This window comes from Lepisosteus oculatus, chromosome 6 (genome assembly GCF_040954835.1).
Source record: "Lepisosteus oculatus isolate fLepOcu1 chromosome 6, fLepOcu1.hap2, whole genome shotgun sequence".
NCBI classification, from domain to species: domain Eukaryota; kingdom Metazoa; phylum Chordata; class Actinopteri; order Semionotiformes; family Lepisosteidae; genus Lepisosteus; species Lepisosteus oculatus.
Genome location: NC_090701.1, coordinates 2,161,674 through 2,189,000, shown reverse-complemented (window position 1 = coordinate 2,189,000; position 27,327 = coordinate 2,161,674). Strand labels below are relative to the sequence as shown.

General features: G+C 39.0%; 1 protein-coding gene across 10 annotated transcripts in view; it reads left to right on the top strand.

Annotated features, from left to right (window-relative positions):
* The window catches only part of tpk1 (thiamin pyrophosphokinase 1), a 118,558-nt gene that overhangs the window by 83,815 nt on the left and 7,416 nt on the right, over positions 1-27,327 (top strand). For all 10 annotated transcript variants that reach the window (XM_015354887.2, XM_015354882.2, XM_015354885.2 and 7 more), the window contains 2 exons: positions 3,199-3,345; positions 12,675-12,786. In XM_015354887.2, coding sequence (XP_015210373.2) covers positions 3,199-3,345; positions 12,675-12,786 — 259 coding nt within the window. The remainder of the gene's footprint in view (positions 1-3,198; positions 3,346-12,674; positions 12,787-27,327) is intronic.

Here is a 27,327-nt window from a genome sequence, read left to right as displayed (position 1 = left end):
TATGGTGGTTGAGTTCTGACAGAACAAAATTGCATTTTATGTCACTGAAAGCCTGTTGTGTGATGTTAGTGTGATCCTCGTTTATTTCTATTAAGAACCCCTAATGGCACTAAAAGCCTCCTCAGTTCTGTCTCATTAGGAGGTCCTAGACAAATATACATTTTAATTGTACCTTAGAACACTCGTTTTGCTTTGCTTTCACCTGTTTCATCATTACGTGCATGAAATTATGGTGTGAGCAATTTATGTGTCAAGTTTCTGTTTTTTGAAACTCTAAAGAAGTATCATTTATCACCCTGAGACTATGAGCCCTGATGGTGAGATTGCCAAAAAGATCCTTCGTTTTGTGAGGTGGTTTGCATGAGATTTGCATGAGAATTACAGTGCTCATCTAGGTATCACGCAGCAGGTTACAGGGGGACTCAAAGGGGGAATGAAAGAGTAAATTAAACCTGATTGTAAAGATTTTGCCAAGCTGCCATTTTCAGCTCTATGCACTTTGTGTTAAAGCTGTGACCCTCCACTGAGAGATGACGAGGGGTGTTCTGTTTGGGATTTTACACAACAAAGAAGTCAAGATGAGACACATTGCGCTCAAAGCTGTGTAACCGATATCCCATTAGAAAAGCACTCCATTTGGGATGAGCAATTTTCAGACATTCATTTTGTCTTTTATACCAATATACAGTCCCATACAGCGTTTGCTAATGTCCTTGCAAAAAAAAAGGTCTCTGTTGCTGAATCGATTAATGTTATTCAGTTGGATGAGCTTGTTCTGAATTTGAACCTTTGGCGGTGAGGAACTCCACATTAGACACACATTAATATGGCCACACACAAGATGCCTTCATTATAATACCAGTAATCTGGGGAATTGAAATGAGGAAAAGGTGTTATTTTTTGCTGTTACCCTGGAGTCATCATCATGGACACTGCTGGCAGTTACTGTCTTATCAGATTCCAGCTTTCTTGCTTCAGCTCCTGACTTTAACTCAAGATCCTCGGCTTATGTTGACCATCCTCGTTTTCTGAGGTCTGACTCCCCGGATCTTTCTCAGGTAGCTCACCCCCCCCACCCACCATTAGGAACTGGTTTCCAGCCTCCATGTGATTTGTGGCACATCCATTGTGTTGCAGATCTTCCATCATGTTGCAGATCCATCATGTTGCAGAGCTTCCATCATGTTGCAGATCCATCGTGTTATAGATCTTCCATCATGTTGCAGATCCATCATGTTGCAGATCTTCCATCATGTTGCAGATCCATCGTGTTCAGATCTTCCATCATGTTGCAGATCCATCGTGTTGCAGATCCATCGTGTTGCCAGTACTTACGCCAGTCACACTTTGCAACTGTTTCATCATCGTGTGGTCTGCTTTCCTTTGCCTGTCTTTCATTCGATGTCCCCCAGCACAGGTGAAAGTCTCGCTCCTCCTGGCTCGCCGCCATCATTTCAGTTCTGCTGGCTGGTTCACAACCGGGCTGAAAGTCGTCGACTTCACTCTCCAGCTTCAGCGGGTCGCTGTTGCTTTCGGCTCGCAAACTCCCGTCATCGGCTCACTGTTCGGATTGCTCGGCTTCTCCGAGGCACATTTCCTCCCTCGCCTCGATCCTAACGTGCCGCCGTCTCGTTCCCACTTTCATCTTGAGCCATTCAGACACCTTCATGGCACTTCGCTGCTTGTGTCGGTCTTGTCCTCTTCTCCTCGATCCCGCAGCCTGTATGTACACTGGCGTGTTAATTTTCGTGTACCACGTTAAATATCATTCACACGGTTCCTGTTTACGGTAGAGTTTCTTTTATTTAAGATGGTGTATATTTTATTTTAGCATATATTGCATGTATATATTTGCATATATAATATTCAAAAACTGTTAGTCTTGTAGGTTTTGTATATAGAAGCTTCCTCTTCCTTCCCACACCCACCCCCTGCCAGAGCACTGCTCTTTCTATGAAATGTTATTATGACTCTGGGATCAGTTTAATTACCTGCATTAGATGAAGCGTGTCAGTGTTCAGCACCATGTTAATCACTGACAGCTAAAATTCCACAACTGATTTTAGCCCTGCAATCACAATACAGAAAGAAACACAGAAAAACATTTGGCACCTATTTGATCCGTGTCCGACTAGCTCCACTCTCTCCCGTTATGAATAATACCTCTGCTCTGCGGCTGATGTACGTGCCCTGAAAATGCTAACAGGCCTGTTTTAATAATATTTTAATTGAGTCATTATCTACAGCTAATTATAACCTTTTTCAGGTTATTGAGTTGTAATAGCTCACATCTTGGTGTCTTCTTCCTGGAGTTGTGTTAACTGGTTGGAGAACAACACACGTTGAAGAATTCAGAATGTGCCCTAAACACGTCACAGGCAGGCATGCCAGGAAGCAAAAGAGCAGTGCCACTACAACGAAAAAGAAAGCGAGAAGACATTACCGCTCATGAGCCAAGTAGCTCAATTGAGAATAAATTCTCTTTTACGACGATGATGTGCAGACTCATTCATACAGTGGGAGCTTTTGGGGTGCAGTAGTGTGATTGAGGGCACGGCGGCAGAGGTCTGCTAGAGATCTGAGCCCAGGGCCTCCAGATAACCAGACTACACTGCTAATCGCCAAATTACAGACAGTTCGTTTCCTGCAAATTAAAAAAAAAACCTGTCGATATTAAGGGTGTAGACGTTGTATTATTCTTCAAAAAGGTTTGCTTGTGGAGTTAGAGCAGTAAGAGTATCTAGCTGACCTCTGCTACTTTTTTGTGTTTTGTTTATATTGGATCCATTGAATATATCTGTTGTATTTTAACTTCTGGTCTTTTTGACAGGCATTTATCAAGAAAGACTGAGTAGCCCCAAGAAAGGGCAGTGTAACAATTAAAGCAGGAAGAAATGGGTTTTCACAGAGAATACAGAAAGAAACATAGAAAAACCCTGTACCCTTACCCTTACCCATACCCTTTTCACAGAGGGGTATGTTGTCTAACCTTTAACCCTTGATCCTACTGTATCTGGGTATCTCTTTGAAAAAACAAATCACAGAAACTTGCCAGTAAAGATAAGAGATGTTTACCAGAATAAAGCAAGATTGCACTAGTTGGTTTTAATCAATAACCTGCAGTTTTACTCCAATATTGTACTGGAAAGCCTTGGAGGACCAATTGTGTGTCTCATCACTGTTCTCGTGCCTCTGCAGCTGGACGCCATAGTGACCCTGGGAGGGCTGGCTGGCCGCTTCGATCAGACGATGGCTACAGTGGAGAGTCTCTTCCACGCCCTGAACATGACAGACCTGCCTGTCCTAGTCATCCAAGGCACTTCCCTGGCCTGCCTGCTCAGACCGGTAAGGGCCTGCGCTCCCCTCTGCACGTTGGAGAGGAGGCAGCCGCCTTTCCGGGTCTAATTCATACAGCCTACGTTTCCGCACCGAGGGCTGTGAGAGAGCTGGGCTTGCCAGCATGGGAGAGGGAAACTGAGGACTGTGGAGGGACAAACACTGCCGAATCACCACGGTCACTCCAGCTGATCTCCCTTCGGCCCACAGCTGCTGCGCAGTTTCCTCTTGCGTTTAAACAGTGGGAGTAAAAAGAGTTTCTGACTCCTTGAATCTATCCCGTAAATAACCAGGAGAATTTACTTCAAGGTTTTTTTTGTATTATTATTTAAGAAAATAGCCAGGAGAATGTAATGCAAAACAGCACACTTTTGGCTGAAATTTCTGTTTTACGGAAGAAAATTGAGAAATAAAAAATTGGCTTCTGTTTCCAAAGCAGCGGCAAAGTATGTTTAGGAGTGTCTATATTAAAACAAAAAAGGTTACTGCTAACAAACTAGCAAAAAAAAAAAGCAGAAAAATAACATTAATAACATTTTTGATGGGATTTTTGTTCTAACAAAGGTAGTTATGGGTAATTATTTTAGTCACTGGAACTTTGGTTTTTTTTTTGTTATATTGTAGGACATGTAGTTTTGTCCCCTTGTCATCTTCTGCAGAAGTTCCTTTTTCATACAATTAAGATCTAACATCTCATGTTCAAAAACAAATGTTAAAACTATTTGAAAAGCATGTATCATCTCAAAACAACTTGAAGAGCTTTACATACAGTAAAGCCACATTTATGAATGCAGAAAACAAGTGCCTAAATTATCTATTACACTCTAGAAAATGTAATGATTCATAATTATAAAATATTATACATTATATATCAAACATAATATAATGAATTAATGATGGGATTAAAAATAAGATTTTGAATAAAGCATACTGAAGTTTAATTACACAATTGTAGAACATAGTATTCTATAATTGAAATAGAACAATCAGTAATTCAAAATAACTTGCCTTTGTTGTGCAATAAACTCATACTAGAGAGCTACGTCTTTTCAAGTGAAAGCAGGCAAAGACCTCAGGCATCAGAGCAGAATGCAGTTTCCTCTTTCCTTTCAAGGTACACCAGCTGTAAGCATGGCAAGATTTGGAATTTCATGTCCCAGTGAAATACATCAGTCAGAAAAGCATCAGTCAGAAAATAAATGGTCTAAATTTAGCAATATCTCTAAGATGCTAAAAATACAGTTTAGTATTGTTTTTTTTATTACCTGACTCAGAATGCAGACAAGAATCAAATAAAGCACTCTAATTTTTCAATTCAGATTTTACATTAGTTGACAGGTTCTCAAGTCTTTTTGTGACAACTCTAGCTGTTGCTGCGAGAACAACAACAAAACTTTCTTCTTGCATGACATGAGTTGCATTGATTGAAACAGCAGCAAAGTCACCATGTTTCACAGAGCTATACAGTTGTATGCTATTCATCCCTATACACACGCCCTCACTGGCACAAATTACTGTCTGTACATAGGCCCATACATGTTGTTCGATCTGCTCAAATGGAATGACCTGCACTGTGAAATATTACACATACTGAAAATCTAAGAGAAATGGTACAGATGCAACACATGAATCTGCACTTAATTGAAGTAAAATCTATGTTTGCTGCTCAGCAGACTCTGTGCTATGATTAGAATGGATTCTGATTTAAACTTTTCCAAGATATTATTACTACTGAGCAATCTCCTGATTTTATTAGGCACTACTTTTTTGTTGACTCTAGCTATAAAACAGCTTTAGATGTTAGATTTTTTGAGACAGTACTTAACAAGGCGAGCTTTACAGACAAACAGAAACACCCCCATAGAGAAAGTACTATTATAGCAAGAATATAATTCCACAAGTAACTGAAGGCCTGCTTTAACAACTTAGGTGGTGTTACAATCACATAACAATTAGAGGATCTCATCCTCATTATAGTCATATACACGTCTTGTGTATTAAACAAAAAAAAATCCAACTCAGATTCAATCTGTCTGCCCAAGACAGTCAAATGACTGTTCTGTTAGTAGATAAAGCTTCAGTCTTAACAGAAGATAAAGACTGTATGTTGTATTGATTGCCAAAACAAATCACCCCAAAGTTATTCCTGTCAACCTTTTTTGCAAGGCATACATCCTGTAAAGTTGAATTATACTTGCATAGACTCCAAGTATTAAGTTAAGTATTAAGTATTAATTTTAGCATTTAAATTAAGAGAACTCATTAAATTAAGAGAACTCATCTGTTCTATATTGTAAACTCTTGTAGCCTAAATGGAAAATGGTAGCAAGTGAAGAGCAAAGCCCCACACTCCCAGGAAGGGAAGGCAAAACATTTGTGCAAGGCAAAACATTTGTTTCTCTTCTGCCCGCCTGCTCTGTTTGGAGTGGCAGTCTGATCTCGGAAGTGCCTGGGTGGTATGATACAGTTTCCGCTTCTTAATGATCTACTGCGCTTTGCTCAGAGAGTCTCAGTTTTCAGATTTTAATAGACCTCTCCTGATCTCCGCCTTTCTGTAACTTTATCCTTGACTTGTTCTGAAAGCTCCTTACTATTCATGGTTGAATCTGTGTGCTTGAACTTCACCACCTGACTGAAGGACTTTACAGAGGCAGGAGTATTCTGAAATTATGATAACCACTATTGTTGCACACAGACAGAGGGCACTCAACTAATTGTGAGGCTCATTAAGATAATTTTATGCACCTAAATTAATTTAGGTTTGCCATGGCAAAGGGTTTGAATAATGATGTGATGGTGACTTTTCCACTGTTCTTTCCTATTACATATCAATTCTTTTTTTTTGTTTGTTGTTTGCTTTGAATGTGTGCAGTATGCTGTCTACATTATGTAACTATTTTTAATTGCTACTTCAAAGTGTTATGACTGCAAGCTTTAAAGCAACAAAATATGAAAAGGGTGCCAGGCTCTGAATACTTTTTTACAAGGAATTGTCTGTGTGCTGTAAATGTCTTATATAATGTATGTATAACATGAGCAGCATATATGCTTCTTAGCACAGTTATATATAAAATGCTGGACACTATACTGTATATAATGTCAATTGGCAGTACGTTTTTCAACTACTGTACTGTACACTGTTTTCAAAGGGCATTGTAGGAGAGCAGGAGGTTACTGTAGTTCACCTCCCAAATAAAAATGCAACAACTCTATGGATATATTTCTGAGTTTTTCCAGCATCTGCAAAATGTAATAATTTTAAGACTACATTATAGAAGAGCACAGCTGTTGTATATTAAAGGTAATTTTCAGCACAAGATGTTCAATTATTTAAAAATATCAGAAGTATTAACCAATGCTTAACACACACACAAAAGTTAAGTAAGCAGTTCATTTTTAATGGATTGTTTTTACATTCATGCGTTAAGTGAAAGTGGTTTGCAGTTATTGGTGACTATCAGGCCTAAAATTAATGAAGAAGCTCAGTTTTCATAGATGGAAAAATAATGAACACTAACTGGAAATTTTAAAGTTCGTATTTTGTTTTACTCTGCAGTTTTTATATAAGATAAAATCACTATATTGGCCATATCAACTTCTTGTATTGGGAATTTGTCTTTTCGCATACCCCAACTCGCTCTCCATGAGACACAGACAGGGAGAGAAGCTGGGGGTCAGAGCGCAGGGTCAGCCATTTATACGGCACCCCTGGAGCAGCTGGGGTGAAGGGCCTTGCTCAGGGGCCCAGGGAATACGAACTGGCAACCTTCCAGATACAGGCGCAGATCCTTAGCCACAGAGCCACCACACGCCTTACTTTGAAAGTATTTTAAAAATTAATTTAAAAATTCTAAAAATCCAGCAAAAACAAATGACATTAAAATGCAGAAACATTTTTTAACATTCTCTATAAATACAGTTTTAGATAATTAAATACATAATTAGAGAGAAAAATGCTATTTTAGGAAGAGTCCTCACAAATGTCCTCAAAGTCTGTACATTCACTACAAAGTACTGCTAAATCTGAGACGTTCGACAAGTTATAGAATTTTTAATTTTTTAACCATAAAATAATCTGCAGACTGATACTAGAAAACATGGTTTACTTCTCTTTTCCTGAAAGATAACATCCACTTCTAAAATGCAAATGCAATAGAAAAAATAAACAAATACATACGTAAATAATCTGGTATTATTCAAGATAATTCATTGTGCGTGACAGGTGACATGATATATACAAAACAATCTCTTGATGGCATCTGTGTGGCAGAGAAAGCAGGAAAGGTGTTAAAATAAATAATGACAGCATCAAATTTTTAAGTTAATTGTCACATGAGGTTAGTTTTATCTTCTGAGGATATAATGAGGACTAGGTGAAGGTCAGATATGTCTAGGTTTTTAAACCACAAAGTCTTAAGTGGGTGTGCTTACTGTTTCTAAACACTGTATACCATCTTCTCTGGAAATAAATTCGATTTTCATTTTAAATGGAGATACAGGGGAAAATAGGGAATGCATCCTAAACACAGCATTCCCAGCTGATGACACATCTCAGAGGTAGAACAGACAAATACTGTACATTAATGCAGGTATGTGAAAAAAACACAATCTCTCAAGGATCAGCAAAGGTAGAAAGGACCTGTACAATAATACCCTTCCTACTGCATTAATCGGTAAAACCTATTCAGCAATGTACGAGCATGACATACGGGCTTTGGGCAGTTGTCTTACCACCTTGAAGCCTGATCTAACCAAGACCTCCGAAAATGAGCAAGTACCTCCTTACGGACGCACCCCGATTTCCTTAAAGAGCCGTGCCCATCCTGGGAGAACAGGAGTTATCACCCAGTGTTATCTGGATTCCTAACTGCACTTACAGTACTTCATCCCCTGTTCCTCATGGCACCAGGACAGCAACCCCCTGCTGTTCACTCTTACACGTTGTCACTCACATCACACTGACCAATAATTTCCCTTTCTGATGCTTAAATTTCTATCGTTTGGTGGTGCAATCTGAAAATCTGAAATCCTTTGAGGTCAGTGTCCTGTTGTTCTTTTTTTTTTGCTTGGCAAAGTTACATCTAACAGATAAACAGATGGCAATGATATATTGCAGTCCCCCACTAAGAAAAAAAAGTTTCCGCTTGCAAAAAATATATATATTTCAAAGTTTTTGAAGCAAACCTTCCCTTAAAATCTTTCTAATAGAAATGCTCTGTCCCCCTGAGCTCTGCCCTAATTTGCAGTTTCCTAGAAACCATATTTGCATTGCAGTGTACAGAAATAGTTTAGCAAGATTGTTTAATATTCACAACATCTTCAGTAATTAAGGTGCGTGGGAGAGGGATGGAAATGTATTGGGTGTTTTTCTCTATGTTTTTCTATTCTTTTAAAGCCATTTTGTTTGACTGCTGAGAAGAGAATGGGAGATTTGCATCAGGAGTGCTGTTTTTAAAATGAAGTGTGCAGTTTGAAGACTAAAAACATGTTTCTATTGCACTAGATACAGGATAGGTGTAAAATCTTAGAGTAACTAGAGAGAAAACAGCCAAAATAAACCATTACCTGGTTAATTAAAGCTGTTTAACTTCCAGCTCTTTTGTTATTTTAAGAGCTAGATGCGTACAATCATTTTTAATTGAAAATTATTTTTTTTTAATAACGTGTTTTCTCCAAATCACTGAAGAAGACCAGATGTTTGCCTAATGTAGTTACAGAATGTTATTAAGCTAGGGAAGCAAAGGATATATTACTTTACCCATGCTTACCATACCAATGTTAGAAATAAAAGTCCCTTTTTGAGGGAAAAAATGTCTTCCTCGCTTATTTAAGCCCTGTTGAAATATTACAATGTAACAAGGTTAATATGAACATCTTTTTTTCTCAAAGAGGAAGGAAACCCATGACTCTGAATTGTTTGTTTATAGCCAGAATGCCACATAAAGCCACTGGCATTTAGATCTGGCACTGCCAAAAGGCCATTAAGCATTCCTAAAAATCCCCAATGGATCACAATGTTCATCCCATTTCACTAAACTCGGGCACTGTTTTTGTATCTAATTCCCATTTTGGCAAACATTTCTGTTTGCTTTCATTTGTAGAACATTGTTAGGGTATTAAATAGAGAACAGTACTTGTTGATGAGCTGGAATGAATTGTTTTAATTTCAACATATGCATTAAAAATGGTTCTCTTGGGATCTTGCTTATTTGAAAACCCAGCAGGGACTCAGACATGTTGGGTTACGTTCCAGGGCATTTTCACTCTGAGGAACTAAAGGACTGCTATTTCCTATTTACTTCATTTGATATTAGCTCTTGTATGTAAACAATTTATTTTAAAGGGCCAAACTGAGCTGTATCTCTAGAGACTTAAGAGTTCTACACCACTAACAAGTACATGCGCAATGATATTTTTCTACATTTAGTTTTTAATTTTCCCCTTTGCCTGTTGCTTAATGTGGTTCAGGCATATACCTTCACACAGAACAGGAAATAAAACATGAAGGTTTTATTTGAACAAAACAGAGAGCGCTGCCCCCCCTTTAAATGCAGAGAAACAACAGAAATACAAAATGAGAACGTGTTCAGCTGCAACGAAGAAATGAAAAATGGCGAGAGACTTGCGACAGATGCTTTAGGACTAGACTAAATTAGTATGATAATTTAGTCCCACTACAATGAGGCAAGAACTATCAGATAGTCCCTCACGTCTGTATTGAAAGCTTCAGCTACTGGCTGCTGCCCCTCAACACTCCTGATACCGGGTTCTAAATTTAATCAGCAGATGCTTCATACAAGAGGTGGCCACTTCTGGTCCAGGAGGCTGGCATTTCCTGCAGGTATTCTAGGTCTCTTTAAAGCTCCCCCTGAAGAGCTGGGAAGAAACGCCACCTTGTTCCAGTTAAGCCAATAACGGGCTGATGCTGCTCAGTTAGAACTGGGCTGGATCATAACCCAGCCAACACGCCGCTCCTCCTGTCCTGAATTACACACCCCTGCTTCAGACTAAACAGTCTGAAACAGTAGAAGAAATTTTTGTTTCGTGTTTTGAAATAAAACGTTACTAACACCAGTAGCAAACACTGATTTTTATTCTCGATATTTAGACCACGTAGCAGATATTTGAGTTGTACCAAGGTATTGAACAGGTGTGTTTGAACAGGATCTCATAATTTTATCCCGTATAAAAAATAGTTTTTTTTATCATGAAGAGGCCGGAATCTTTACACTCCTGTCTCGTCACCAGAGATCTGTTCTTCACATAAGAACAGAAAAACATAATTGTTGTCCTTTGTTTGGATTATCTATTGGAGAATAGTTTTTAATTAATTTCGCACTCTTCCATGCTTATATGTGAAAAGGGAGGCACAGGCTGGGTAAAGGGAGATGCCACTATGTGTGTGTATTTTTTTTAGTTTTTCTTATGGGGAAGGGTATTCAGATATGCCAGCTGACATCGCAAAACACACACAATTTGAACTTTTCGGTGTGTTGTGGTCTTAACATATTGTCTTGGCTGTATAATCTACAATATTTTTAGAGCAGAGGTATGGTGGTGGAATGTGGCTCATACTTTGCTGGACCTTCTCATATCCATTGCCTTGGTCTTTAAGCTCACTTTGAACAAGAGGTTAAAACGTACCCATCAGGATCACTAATAAACTGTTCAACTTTGTCATCTTTAGTAGTACTACTCAGAATAGTTTCTTCAGTTTCTCTTTTGTAGATTGCTAATTTTACACTTGAGAGCCTTGAGCTTCTCACACATTTTTGTCAAATAATGTGTTTATTGAGTAGCTGGAAAATAAATGTCAGTAACAGCCCTGGGGGAAACTGGTGATAATTGTCTAAGAAAGTGATAATGGATCAGCACATGAACTGTACAAAGATTCTCAACAGCCTTGAATTCATTCGGATCCTTGTCATCAATACAAATGCCCACTGTGGTTGCATCAGTGTTAAAAAAGCTGAAATACCTGATTTTCAGAAGAAGATACAGAATGCAAAAAAATTAAATGAGCCAACCCTGAATCTTTTATTACTTATTTCTTCTAACTGTAAAATATGTATTCGGTACAGTACACACCTGGAGTATCATCAATGTTTTCTTCTGATGCTGCAGACCGTGAGGTTTTCCAATTGTTTTTTATGAGAAAGATTTCAGCAATGTACCCCCCTTCAATTTAGTCTCAATACAGATGTTTTTCTTTTTTCAGTTTTTGTTTTCAGTTACTAAGAGACATTGTGGAAGTGATAAAATTGGCATTCAATATTGGATATGGCAAACAAAAGAATAAAAAAATAAATTAGTCCTTTTAATTAAGATTGAGGCATTTAAAATGGATTTGGATTCAAAATTAGATCTATGCTGGACTACGTTGTCATACTGTGTGTGTGTTTTCATCAATTTGACTTCCAACACCCCCTTAAAACGCTTTTAAAAATGTATTTTTTTTCAGTAGATTTGTGATGTTTTTAGTGTTCATAACAAGTGCACAGATGTGACATTCATTTATTGGAAAACTAATTACTTAGTTACAGTCCTGGTGCATTTCTCATCCCAAAGGTCTTGATTAAGTATGGAAAATGTATTGTCACAGATGTATTCTTTGAATCGATTAATAAGCATCAATCTTCATAGCACCTTTTATCACTCCTGCGCCGTCCAAAGTTAAACAAAGTTAAACAGCCACTGGGGGGAGTACACTGTCAGCAGCCTGTGCTGGCACTTTGTTCAGACCTGAAACTCTGCAAAGAAAGGGAGAGCTGATATACCACATCGACCGATTTCATCACAGCATGCGAGGGAGAGGCTGAGATACAGACAAGCCAGGTTTTATTTATAGACAGAAGTTTAAAAAAAATCGAATTAACATTTTTTACCTTTGATGTTTAATACATATTGCAGACACAATGCCCTTGAGAATTTTGATACGGTAACTACAGCCAGTCACTTTTTGTGTTGCACGCGGTGATCTTTTGATCTGCAGATCTCGAACAATGACACTTGTGCTGTGAGGCCCCTGCGTAATGATAGCAATCACCAGCACCATTGGCAATCAGCAGTTCGTCTCTTTTTTATTAAAAAAATGCAGGCCATTGATTGAGAAGATGATAATTCATCCAAACCTTGCTGTTTATCGATTGGGCCTCCTGTTCTTTAAAGCAAAGCCAGAAGACCACAGCTCTCAGCTCACAGATTGAGTTGAAGCTGTATCAACATTGTGCACAGGGACTGGTAGGGGTTGGTGGAGAGCTCTTTTTCTGGGTTTGACAGCATTATCACACAGAAGCTTCTCTGGGGGCGGGCTAGTAACGCCTGTGCTTGCCTTGCAGGGCAAGAAGCACATTCTGAACGTGAACACAGGGCTGGAAGGAGACTGGTGCAGCCTGGTGCCTGTGGGAGGCCCCTGCATGACTGTGACTACGGGCCTGAAGTGGAACCTCAGTAAGTCAGACTCCCTTGTCTCTCTCGGCAACAATTACTTTCCTACCTGAGGCGTGACGCTTTGTTTCTTTCAATCCCAGGCCGATTTTGTTTCTGACCTAGATAAGTCACGGTGAAATATGCCTTATTTACAGGGGCCTCCTGCTGCTAAACACTAGGAATGCAATACTTTTTATCCTCTACGTGGCTCTGTGAAATGTGTTTAGGGCTTGTCCGCTGTATCCTGCCACTTGGAGTGAATTTTTCCCTTTCTCTTTCTGAACCCCTGAACAAGATGGATGGGAGACAGATTCTGTCCGTGCCCGTGGGTTTCTGAAACCTTCACTCGTGAAAAAATACCATATCTGGATGTGCCCCTTGTGTCAAAAATGTAGTCACCACATTTGCAGAAATCATGGCAGTGAAAGGGCGTCCCCTAGCGCAGAGTCTCGAGCGAAGCAGGTGTCCAAGGCCTGAGCACAATACCTTAAATGAAAAAGAAACACAGCGACATTTTTCAGCTTTGGTGGCCTTCGTGACCTGGGCAGGACATGGTGAAAATAAAGAAAACGAGTCACCACAGGCACAGACAGGAAGAAGCTCACTCTCTGGCCGTCAGTGAGATGAAAAGGCTTGTGGGATGGCGTGCTGATGAGTGACGTTGACAGTTTTGTGCAGGGATGTCACCTTCTGGTGTGAGGGGAGCTGCCTTTAGCTGCGCTGTGACGTCCCACACTGCGCACAGTGCTCGGCAAGGTTCAGGTGACCCATGACTTCATGATGGTGACACAACAGGGCATCGTGTGGAGGTGGAGATAGCAATTATACTGTTGGGTATCCAATAAGCTTCTGTAAACCAGGCTGATGCTTTAGTCCTACTGCCCTGGCAGGCCTTCCAAATGCACCATTTGGTTTACACGGATGCAACTGGAAATCTTGGTCTTCCTTATGTCTTTCAGTACGTCTAAGCCATCCTATTTTTGAGCTGTAACTTAGTGTGAGGGAGCTTTGGTGGTCTCTGTTGTAACAGAATTGAACTGTGTGATTCCAGATCATTATGAATTTAGTTTACTGCAGCGCGGTGTGATGGGAACAGCACTGTACTTTTCCAATTGATCTCATAAACAGTTTTTTTCCCAGAATACGGGTGCAATTAAAAGCATTTAACGTGTGTGCTCAGTAAAATAATGTTATATGTCAGCATTTCCAAAATGAGTCCTTAAGCATTTTCATCCTTTTGAAGTATTTAGGCTACCGTCATATTCATGGCACAGGCTTTACATGTTCAGAGTTGACATGTTCAGCTTCCGGAGGTGTTAGAAAGAGCAGAAATGTTCAAGAAGCGGTTTTCTTTCATCCTATTACATGTTCTGTCACAAAGAATAATGTCCTTCCACCTCTGAAAGGCATTGCAGAAGTAAGGATTCATTGAAAACCGCATGAATGTAGACTATTCTAGGAGCTGCCCCAGATTCCTGGTCTTTTCTTAAATCCTGTGAATCTCTGAAAGGAACTTTGTTGTTGACAGACAGTCTTCTCCAACAATCGTGTTTTTTTTTTCTTAATTGTGCTTTTTAACCTACAGGAGGGTCTGTGGTGCCCTCGTGCTCTTAGCTGTAGTGGCCGAGTATCCCTCATTCATCCTGGCAGATTCTCAAGCTCTAGAGAGCCACCACCGGTCTGACCATCGGTCTGTAAAGAGCTCTTGGGTTCCTTTCTAGCGCTTATAGAAAGGCAAATGAATCAATCAATCCACTTGCGCTGTAGATTTCTTTTTATATCACAAAAAATATCACATATACTGATTTGTATTCAGAGGGTCACATTTTTCATTAGTTTCTCATTTTCTCATTGATACTACTGTACATTCAAACTGTAGAATTTCCCATCCGCCTAATATAGTTTGGATCTGGTTGCTTTTTTGCCTTTTTTAAATATCTAGAAAAGGTTTGTTCCCTTTCCTTTTCTGAAAAGGTGGTTATAGGTTCTGTGCATCTTTCTCCAGATTCCATTGCAACCTGATGTGCTTTGGCCCTCTCACAATTCTTCAATGTGACCTTCTGAATAAAATGTCATTTTCAATTCAAAACGAACAATGTCACAAGAGATTTGTTTAAGACCTGTGCACAATGAATAGGATTATGTAATACTCCTCTGTTTCCTACAGTAGAAAGATTGAGCCCTACCCACTGTGGCCTGTACTGCCAATTAAATCCTCACAGCTTGTGGGTTCAGTGTGGTAAGGAAAGCATTATTCACATGGCAAGCGAAGCGCAAAGTGAGGTTTTGTAGGATCAAAACTGACACTGTGTGTTCTTTTTTCTCTGTCTGTCTTCCTTGACAAATCCTGTTAAATGTAAAGTTGTTTTAAGAGGGATGGGTGGTCAACTTTCTAAGAGCAACAGTGTTGAAAAGAAATCAGGTCACATTTCTTTCATCACTTCATTGCTAATGTTCCAGCCAATACAATAGACAAGTAATGCTCCCACACTGAGAAAGCGTAACAAGCCTCTAGATGTGCCCATCTTAATTAGCATCAGTACTGTAAGCAACATTACAGTTGTCTGGCCTTTCACGTCTCACCTGACAATCAAGGATAGTGAAGTCTTTTGGCCAGATTTTGCAAGATGGTTTTTGTTAAACAATATTCAGTACTTTCTTCTCACAAATGACACTATTTGCGAGAAGTCAAAGGCCAGAAACATGTAACGGTACTGAATGGTCTAGCCTCCTTTAAGAAGAACCCACACACCCATCATCACTGTATTTTCAGAATCTGGATGTTCCTCTTTAGTGTGCATTAATTCAGGCTCTCCTCTTTTCCATAACACAGCTCTAGATGAAATGCATTAATGCTACATGGCTTCACATGAATTGCTGATTACTCAGAAGTGTCCGAGTGAGTTTGAGAGGTTCCTGCAGTGTTACGTGCAAAGTTGCGAAACTGAGAAAAAGTCTGAAATTGCAACACTAAAAAAGACATGTTTTAATCAATGTAAAGAATGTTAATCCTTGATTTAGGATACAAGCAGTTTATGTTTCAGTCTTTGTTAATAAAAGACATTAATTTGCTTTGCAAAGCACAGGCATGTACGGTTCATAAGAAGAGTTTTATACTCATATCATACATAATCATAGGGTGTTTATTAAATTCAGAAATGGTTAAATTCCATGTGCATTCTATGGCACCTCTTGTCTAAATGGGTTGAAATTAGTTCCACAGGTATAACTATATATATATATGTGTGTGATGTATCTGTTTACAAATTAAAATATATCAATATTAACTATTGACAATTCTCCCACAAAGATGTAACTTCAGGAACTTCATAAAGATAGACAGTGACGATATCATCACACTTTTCTTTTACTCAATTACCTTGATAATTCTTGTTTTAACCTCACAGGATGCCACTCTTTTTAAAAATAGATACCAGTATGCTGATATAATTACAGATTCCTTTGTCCTGGTGATCCCTCTGTTGCTGCCAGAGGTCAAAGGGATGGATATATATATACTTTGCTGCTGATGTAAATCAACTGCAGTTTGCAGTTACACTGCCAGCACACGTCAGGTACACACAAAATGATCTGCCCTCCTGTAAAATAAGTCATTTGTAATGCAATAAAGGTTAACATCAGTGAAAAGGGTAAAAAAAGTGAAAAGGCCAAATGCAAAATACACCTGTATAACCACACAATAGTCCACTTTATTGCATATTGTTTAAAAAAACACAGTGCAAAATCTGAGCAAAAGAATTTACATGCTGTTTCTGATATTACTTTTTTAACCTCTGGGTTCTGATTTTTGTATTTTCCATTTGATGTAAGGAGGTTGGAGGGCATCAGAGTGGAGAGTATTCTTGTGGTCCACCCACAACATTTCAGCCAGATTTGCGATTGAACTTTCATGATTGCTTGTCATCCTCGTCTTCCTCTTGTCAGCTTGGCTGTGGACTGTAAGTCACTGTCATGCTGAACCATCAAGATATGTCTCCTTGACCACGTGTGCGATTTCAGGCTCACTTTCGCACTTTGATACATTTAAACATGAAGCAGGGGACACAAATGGAAGCTACATTTAAAACTGAGAAAGGACCATGGAACAAGCTACCCATCAACGTTGTCAAAGCTGACATCCCGGCTTCTTTCAAGAAACTGCTTGGTGAGGCCCTCAGACAAGTTAGCTACTAGAAGCAACAGGCCAGCCTGGCTGGATGGCCTCTTCTTGTTTGTAATCTTGAGATTGTTTCCAAGCCATGAAGAGCTGATAACCTTCCACCATAATCTAACTGCTACTGATTTTAATAACATGTCTTTCGCTGCTGACTTCTTTCCTTTGAGAGGTAAAGATAGTCATTTATTTTGGAAACTATTTAATAGGAATTAGTCAGATCAGCAGACTCTTTTAGGTGTATGCTGTATATTTAGAAAATGAAACTGATAAACTCTTAACTTGGTCTTAAATGTTCTGTGTCACGCTTAAAGGTGTCATTGTACTGCACTTTGTGATGTTCCAGATCCTGTCAAATCATCCTGTAGGATTTCTGTGTAGTTTTTCTGCTTCTAGTGATACTCATGAGCATGAGTGGGATCCTGTTTGCACTTACAGAAATTGAATTGTATTTACAGGAAGAAAAAATGTCCCTTCTGTAACATCTTCTTTCTATAATTTTAGAACTTCAGTTTTGGGCTGCGTGGGGTATTCTTTAGTCAAGCCTACTGTGAAAATGATTATGACCTTCAGAGAAGAGTCCTGATTTTTAAATGGTGTTGTGTCTAGCTAACACTGTGCTCTACAACTCAGGAAAGCCAGAGGATTGTCAGATGTTTTTTAATCACTGTAGAGATGCCTGCTATATGCATTGAACTTCCCGTTAATTCACTTTCCCTTGTTTGGAAGGAGTACAGCAGTAGAAGATCATTGTCACAGCAATCAGGTCTTTCAAGGGCATTGTGTAATGTACGGATTTTTAAGAATTCCCATGTTATTAGCTTAACTCATGTTGTATTTTAATTTTCCATCACATAATCTTCTTTTACTAATTTCATGTTTTCAAAGGAAAAACTTCAGCTCCTGATCTGGTGTAACTGGAAACTGCACATCTTTATGAAGCCCAGGGGCCACTGATCAAAAAAACTGCCATATACCTTAAGCAAATGATATGAGGCAGTGGAGTTTAGCCTATTCTTTCAACCTGAATCACACAAACTAAAGCTGTCAAAGCTGACCTGTCTTCTCTGAAGAAACTGCTTAATGAGACCCTCAGATAAGTTATTTCATTAAAATCATCTCATTAAAATTGCAGCAGCTCTCCTCTTTAACAGTGCTGTTTAGTTTCCTCAAATTCTTACTAATACGTTATCAGAGTACCCACACATGTCCAACACTTCTGACCACTCTTCGTTCTCTGAAAGTAGCTTGTGTGCGGATTGTGACCTGCATGTTTTATCAGCGCTGCAGATCCGTAGCTTGGAGAAATGTTAGCACACCATTGTCATCAAATTCTTAAACTATAAGAGATATTCAGACTCACGAAAAGTATCAAAGAAGCTATATAAGGAAATCAACAAGCAATATAATATATTAAAAAAGGCACATTACAGATTTTTTTCCTGTTTTCACAGAATGAAATGTTTGCTCTTGTGGTTTAGAAAGGGATTTGCTTATTCAAGTATAAAATCAGTCACAGTGTTGATAAGGCCTGAATTGGACTTTATGTTTAAGTTACCTATGTTACAGCTAAAGGAAAGCAGACAGACATAAATTTATAACTTATCATCTGCATACTTTATTATTTGCTGACATTGTGTGAGTGAAGGTGAGAGGTCACGGTCTGATGGATTTTGTTATTGTTTTGGAGTAAGTGAAAGGACATCTGTTTCAAGCTCCCATCAGAGCAATGAGGATCTTCTTCCTTTCCCCTCAATGTCAAGTTCTTATTTTCAAACTTTGTCCCTGCTTTTTTATTAATTTTGATTTTGAATTGATTCTCAGGGTAATTGTACAGTAGATAGGTTTGTAAACGCCTTTGCTACAGTCTGTTTTTGAACTTGGAACCTCTCAGGAAACAGGTGTAGAAGCCCACAAATTACAACTTGCAAGCCCAGTACTTACATGAAGTGAGTGCGAACCGTAAAGCAGACTTGCTTACTTAATTTGGAGAAAATCCCTTTGATAAAATATGAACTCTGCTGCATGAAAATACCTTTTTTGGTTTTGAATGTTTTTTTCTAGTTTTACGTAAGTAAAGGTCTATTCCTTTTTGTATCGCTCATACCGTTTCATAATCAACCTAACCATGCAAATTGGGTGCAGTGCTGACTTACTGATGGAAGCAGTGCTTACAGGTGCACTTTTTTCAGAGCAAGGAAAGGAATGATACAAATGAGAAATTATAGAATTAATGCTTCTTGTAATGCAATTTAAAATTGTCTTGAAGCTTTAGGAATTAACTGTCTATAAACCATGGAAAATATGCATTATATGTTGTAATGCGAATAGAGTGTAGTTCATAATATTTCTGTGTGTACCCCAAAACTCCACTAAAAGCAGAAGTGTGGCATTTAACTGAGTAGCTTCAACTGTGACCTAAAAGTCTGTCCATTCTATTTATCTGAGGTCAAGCATTAAGGTTTGAAAATGGCTGGTATAAGAACAGGCTGCAGTTACAGTCAATCTGTCTCTAGAGGCCACTAAAAGGCCTCTTATTTTTGTTAAATAGCCACACTGGGTGTCAAATATTTAATTATTAGATCATTAGGGATAGTGTATGGACAGAAATGCACATTCTCACATGGGTTTGATTAGTGGTTAGTCAGGTATTAAAAAGACATGCAGAGACTTGAGTGAGTTTTTGTTCTTTAACATTCTTCAGTGATCGCACTGGCTGTGCAGTGAAAGCTATAATTTTATATCTTTCATATAGACACGTACAGACTGTGAACACTATATCTTGTTCAGTGGTGTGCTTCTAAAGTCCTCCCATCAAGCTGTCTTGGTCTTGCTTAAATCAAAAGTTCATAGCGAAATTCTGATTCTGATACTTTCATTGTTTGAATGGCATGCTTGAGATTTGCAGTTGACAGGTGTTTTGAGGTTTTTATTTAATAGATGCCTTTATCTAGAAGGGTGGTGGCTTTCAGTGTCACTAGTTTTGCCTGCAGGCCATTTCTTTCATTTTTCATTCAGGCTTAATTTGTTTTCATTGTGGTGCATTTTAACAACACATCAAAATCCACTTGATAAGAGTGAAGCTGAGAACAAACTGTTGGGTTTGTGATCTTGCCGTTGATTGTCAGCAGAAATCTGTGGAAATGCCTAGCAAGAGTGTTTTCTGTGCAATAGTCCCTGTTTTCAGATAGCTTATACTTGGGTATTTTCTAAGTAGAGCTGTAAATAAGCCCAAATATACCGCACACAAATTACCGTTCGTGGGGGCAGCAGTTTTGAATTGTTTTCATTTTCATCTTTTGTTTTATTAGACAGTGAAAAGAAATGTGCTGCACTCCTCTTGGCTGCAGAAACCAATAAAATATTTAATGCTTTGAAATGTTGAAAGGAAAATAAAAAACCAAGCTCAATCTCGAGAAATAAACACTGGCAAAAGTGATGATAAGGCACTCCAGAAAAAAAATTGTAGTCCTTATTAAAAGGTCATACCTAAGTTTATGGAAAGATTTTAATAATAGAGAGGATATTCAGAGCTAAGTTTTACTTAGAATTTGGTTTGACAAACTTTTTATCACACCTAGGTAATGGAGATTAAAAACTGGGAAACAAATAGTGTTTATATAATTGTATGCTGACAGTGAAACAACAAAATTATTGACTAATTCATTGTTATTTAATGATTATTGTTTTCCAAGTGCACATTGTTGTTGCACACTTGCCTGGGACTTATATCCTTGGTGCTACAGAGCCCCCACAAACAGCCCAAGAAACCCCTGGAAAAGCTCATCTAGCTTGTGATCATCTGTCCTCATTCCTCATTCATCATCCGTTTTGCAGTCACAGGTTAAAATGCTCATATACTTTGTTGTGCTTAATTTACACTTCAATACTGTCATTGTCTGCAATAATTAACATTTTCTGTTACTTTGCACGGGTTGGGGGTCTTGCCAAGAGAAATCCTTTAAAAGTGGACCCCTCAGCTGGATAACTCAGCTCGAAATGCTACGTTTTTATTACTTGAGATCCCACTTTAAGCAGCGTTGTAGGGAATATCCCATTCTCATGTCCTAATTGATCTCTTTTCAGATTTTAATTTTTCTAATGCTAAAACATAAAAGTCAGTAAACATCAAGTCTGTTTTTTTTTTCTCTATCTCCAAGTGCAGCAGCATGCATTTGCATCAGTTATTGTTGTGCTCATCTTAATAGCCCTGCTGTGTACCTTGACTGTGGACATAATTAAGCTTGTGTATTGTTCAGAGGCTACCCAACACAGCTATAAAATGTAATTTTTAGGCAAAATTAAGGGCAAAAAATGCTTGTGGCTTTGATAATCCCATTACAATAGTCTTTTTACCGATTCTAGCTGTAAAAACATCTTGTTGACCTTAAAAGTCTAATTACTGCACTGAAAAAAAAACATTTCTAATACAGTACCTGCATGTTCCTATATTCTGCATCTCATTCTTAATTCATTATTCTGGGGTGCATTTTTGAATGATTTATTAATATGCAATCCATCGGTCTCACACATTACAGTCAAGTAATCATGCTGCAGAGACGCTCCAATAACACTGCCAATGTACCACTTGCACAGACTCTGTCAGCGAACGGCATTGCCGGAGTTCCTTCACTAGCACTTACCTGGAAACTGAGCACACACAAGTGTGGAGCTGCTCAAGGCTGACACATTCAGAAAACTTGAGACCTCTGCACTGTTTCGCCTCGGTTGAACCCACATCGAAACTCACTTGTGAATGATTACACTTAAATTTTTCATAGTGGTAGCAAAGAAACCTTTTAGGCCATTACAGTATTGTTTATTATTTAGTTCCAAGGCCTCGCCATTCACCTCAAAATGGTGAATCATTTTGCAACGAGCTAGATGCTTGCTACCATCTAACTGAGAAATGCTGTGTCTACCTCCTTTTTGCATTCTGTTCTTCTTGAGCCAGAGATGCTATTTAAACAAGATTGCATTTTGGATTCCCAAGTAATTTTTTCTCTATTATAGCCAGCTATAAAGGCCTGAAGAAAGAAGGAAGGAAAATGTGTTTAATTTAAAAGCAGTTGGAAACATTTAAAATGAGGATTGCATTTCTTCTGAATGAATAAAATATCTGTAAGCAAGTGCAAGAAGTTGAAAAACAGAATCTTTTGAGAATTTAAATAATGATCCTCTCTTAGTAACCTACCATCACTAAGCTTTTTACATCACCGAGATTTACGTGTGTTTCTTTAAACATACTCTCTATATTATAACCATATCTTACAAGGAACACCTTTCATGTTAATGGTGTGTGTTAAGAGCATGCAGTCACTATGCAGTCACTATGCATTATGGGAACAAATATTAATTAGCTCTGGCCATTTCACAGTGCTGATAAGTTCGGTGCCAACAGCCGAGACTGCAGTTCCACCCTTTGTGTGTGTAAAATCAAAGTGTGCAGCCAGGCAGCTGTTACATTTTCCTTTAACACATATTCTGCCAGATGTGTTTTAATCTCTTCTTGTATTTTAGATTTGGGCAATCAGTTCAGAATAGCGAATCCTGCTTTAGTCTCTTGACTAGAATATTAAACAGATATGAGTGGAAAAGAAAATGTGAATGTAATGTGAATTTTATTTAAAAGATAATAGTTTTCCCAAACAATGCTGGTAAGGTTTCTTGACTTTTGATGTATTATAGCAGAAATCAACACCGATCAACCTTTAAACAAGCAAATACCATAATCTGCCCTTTCTGATTCTGTGAGTTAAAGGAAGTGGCCTGCATGTCCAAGGCTTAGACACAAATACAAGGTCCTGTTGAGATGATACAGGCAGTTTATCCACGGCTTTAAAAAAGCAGCCACAACAGGTTAGTAACAAGAGAGGTGGCTTGAATAACTTGTCATTGAGCACCATCTAAGTGTATGCTAAATGCATTGCATCCAAGTCGGCAGCTACAAATCTACAGCAGGAAAGGGCAGGAAAACAGGATGACTTTCATTTTGATTCCATCTGACAGCAAGTTCTCCAGAACATAACTGTAATATACGATACGAAGAAGAAATGTAACATTACCTACAGTCATCTCTATCAATGTAGAGGAACAAATCCCCCAAATAAACACCCTTTATAAAGAGTTTTAGATACGGTGTATAATCTTGTATCCCCTTTGGCTGTAAGAAGAAATAGTCTTTGTGTTTTGGGCGGCTCACAGGGTGCTCTTGTTTTCCCCCACTTTCTACAAACCGGTCTGTGGGGCTCCCGGCCGCCTCTGAATGCACCTGGGTGCCAGTCAGAGTTCCCCTGCAGTGGAAGGCGCTTGGCATGGTATCCCAGTCCCTCCTTGTGCCCTGTGAGCCAGGTGAGACTCAGGCCACTTCCAGTACGGACAAGTGAGAGGTGGAGGTGACAAAGAAAACAGAACAAGACACTTTTAAAAAGCACGATGTACATTTCAATGTAAGGTATGCATTGTGTTGAAATTGACATCCAGAGCAGACATATTTGGTACAGGGTAGCAACAAAATGAACGTGTTTTTATAAAACGAGGACACCAGAGCAAATGGCAGACATTCGGGAGCAATTATTAAAAATAAACTGTGAAACAACAGCTAAAACAAGCCATCTTGTGAAGATAACGCCAGAGTATGACACAAGTGGTTTTATTAAAGAAGCACTGCAGGATGTTTGTGTGAAGATCCCTGGAAGATGAATGGTTTTTGTAATGGAGATTGTGGAATCAATATTAATTTTATCTAAATAATACAAAGCTGAGCCTAGCTTTTTTTTACCAGATAAACCCCTTGTCAGAACAGCAGAAAGCCACAATCTTTCAAAGCATAATTCTTTATAACACAAGAAAGGGCAAATGATCATTTTAATCATAGCCTTATGGTGTCACAAAATTTGTACCACCCTCGCAAACATGATTTAAGACTCATAATACAGTTTTCAAGATTATATGGAATCATTTGGTACAAAGTCTACAGGGAAAGCAAAACTTAAATGCCGCTGTTTCACATATATTGGTATTCTGTTTCTCTTTCATGTTGATTTTGAGATGGTTTAATGAGAATCAAACAAAGGAATCAAGCTGGAAAAAGCTTTCCTGCCGTCAATGAAAGAAAGTGCTGTGGAGCATCCGACTAGTTAAAATAAGTCCTTATGGGTGAGTTTCTTCATCCTGACATGAATCCAGAGGGTTAGATCACCAGTGAAGTAATAAATCCTGCTGTTAAATTTATTTGTACTATATTATAACCATTGTTGTTTCATGGCAAGTCTACATTTTGCATCTCTTAAATTAACGTTACATCCATATGCAACTGCATCCTAACAGAATGTGAAAGGCAGCGTCTATTTGTGTTTAGAAATTAATTGATGATAAGATTTATGTGATGACAGTATAAATTATAGCAACACTAAAAACATATTTTGGTTCCTCCACATTTGTGTCACAGGAAACAGATTATGTGGATCTAAACTTGAAAGAAGGAGGCAGGTAAAGTTAAATGCATATAAATAACCAGTCCACACGTTCACTTATTGATAAGCAGTCTCAATTAATATGCAATTACATCTTCATTTCAGTTCATTTATGCCACAGAAAATACATATTTCTATTTTTTTATTTATAATGCTGATAAACTTAACTTAAAAAATATATAATGTGATATATAACAAAATAATATTATTGCATCACTAATTCAATGCAGTCCAATTATTCAATTATAACATACAATCTTGTTCTGGAACAATAAAGAACCTATCCTGGCGAATTCTCTAACCAGTGTCTTCTCTACTAGCATGAGATCTGCGGTGATTCAGTCGAGAAGTAATAACATCCCAGCACCAGAAACTGACAGAATGTCCACAGCCCCAGCAGCTTTCTCTGCCAGACAACGCAGACGTGTGTCCTGCAAAGCTTCACCCTCACTGTATTGTTCCCAGACATGTTGATATCGAACTAGCTGAGAGTGAGAAGGCTGTCGCAAACTGTGTACAACAGGGTCCTGTCTGAGGGAGACTTCGGGAGACGGAGCACCAAGAAAATAGATCTCCTTGTGTCGGTGGAAGTCATAGCCAGTTCTTTTTAATGAAGAGCGGAAAGACCCCTCACGGCACGCACCTTCAACGGAGGGGGGCTGCAACGAGGGAGTGGGGAAGAAGATCAACATGCTAGTCCTTATGGTCATCGAGCCAACATACCTTCTGTCCAGCACGGGCAACCATTTCAACAGCCATCTTAGAAGGAGGGAATTAAAAAGCAGGGCAAGCTACAGTAGATTAGCTCCTGTAAAATAGTTGTTGATGACAGCCTGAATCACAGCCCCTGGGCAGTGTGTTTTATTTGCAAAATAAATCAATGTACTGTATTTATAAACAGTATGTATACACTATAAAAATGCAGTTAATTTTGTTAACTGCATTTGTTGTCAGCTCTTAGAGTTAATTATGCAGTGCTAACCTATTGCCCCTCTCAAGTGCGGTATAATGAGGATGAGCTGTGCACACAAGAGGTGCGAGAGCTCATGTCCTGCTTTTCACACTCCTCGTTACCACCACCCCCCACCACCCCAGTGTGAAATGGCAAGATGCGCGACAGCACATGCACGGAGGAAAAAAATGTGTGCAGTGTTTGTATGCAGCCAAGACACACAGGCTCGCCGAGCGTTAAGCAAACAGCACTGCTGCTGTGGCTCAGGGAAGAACAGAGGGAAAGCACTGGAAGAAAATGCCACAGGCTGGAATATCGCAAGATGGTACTACGTCATTCAGTGCCCACCTGTTCACAGTTGCCAGGCTCCACAAACTGAGGAGAAGCAGCTGTGGTCTATCCCAACCTAATTAACCACACGTCATGATCCAGTGACGGCACTGTCAGGTTTGGGGGGCTTGCCCAGAGGATAGCTCTTGCACACCAACACCTATGGCTGCAAACATCCGTGTTTCCTGGAAGAACCATAAACCAGAATGACTGCTAGTATCTTATTCGAGTACAACGGTAAATATCCCTCGGCATCTACTGACTCAGACTCAGAACTGCTGGTGTCTGGTTCAGTGGTAGCTCTGCAGTGGTAACATGACCCGGCATTATCGGGCTGAGCCTGTATCCCAGCAGTAAAAACAGTGTTTTGCTTTGATCAGTCCTGGTTCCGCATCTGATGGCAATATCACAGTACATGCATACAGGAAAATGGCTTCTTGACCTTTATGATAAACTTGTGGCCAAGCATTATGTTGACTGCAGTACTGTAAGTTTTGAGACCTCATGCCCCCCTTTTGTAACAGCAAATGCAGTGCATTTGGGGCCGTGTGGTGGCTCTGTAGCTAAGGATCTGCACCTGTGGCTGGAAGGTTGCCGATTCATATTGTGCAGCCGGCAGAGGAATCCTACTCTGTTGGGCCCCTGAGCAAGGCCCTTAACCCCAACTGCTCAAGGGGCTGTACAATGGCTGTCCCTGCGCTCTGACCCCAAGCTTCTCTCCCTGTCTGTGTGTCTCATGGAGAGCAAGTTGGGGTTAACAAAAAAGACAAATCCCCAATACAAAAAGTGTATATGGGAAATAAAGTGATCTTATCTTATTCTTTTAGCTGTGAACTCAGTAATGGATGTAATCAGGTCAGGTAAAAAAATATTGAGTGAGAAGAGTGGCAAAAGGCCAAATGCCTAAGATGTTTGCACACCAGCAAATATTATTTTCTTAATATAATTTTATTACAGCTATGTCAGCAGTCGTTACTGAGAGAGAGTAAGTGTTCTAATAGTAATAGTCACTGAATTTCACGAAACTCATAGGTGCTTTATCTGCTTCTGAACTGCCAAAAGAATTGCTCTGCAGACGTTTCCCAGAAGGATCCTATTATCGATCACAGCTGACATACACAGTCTAGAAGAAACCCACACAACAAATACATTTGATTTTGATCTGAGCATCATTCCATTTCAATATATACATAAGACGTTCTAGAAATGAAAAAAAATAATTTCATATTGAAACCATGAAATGAATATCAAAGTTGTGGGTCATTCACGGGTTCAGTTCAAATGAGAATTTTGAGGATCAGTTCTTAAGCATCATCTCAAATATCTGGTAAACATCTGAGAGAGCATAAAAAAATGCTCTGATATTTACCTGAGTGGATCTGTTGTGTCTTCACAGGAAAAGACCAATTCAAACTGAGGTGGAGAGAGACTAGTTTAAATATTCTATGAAGCAAGGTTAGCGGTATTTAAAACCCTGTCAGAGTGCTCTGTAAATTCTGGATAAATCTATTATGATGGCTTTTTGTGTAACCATTAGCTGTGAATATTTTGTGTCATTTGTTTTCATCTCTCCCTCATCTTTTTTTAAACACTTCCATGAGCTCAGGTATTGCAGTTCCAGCAGTTTAAGA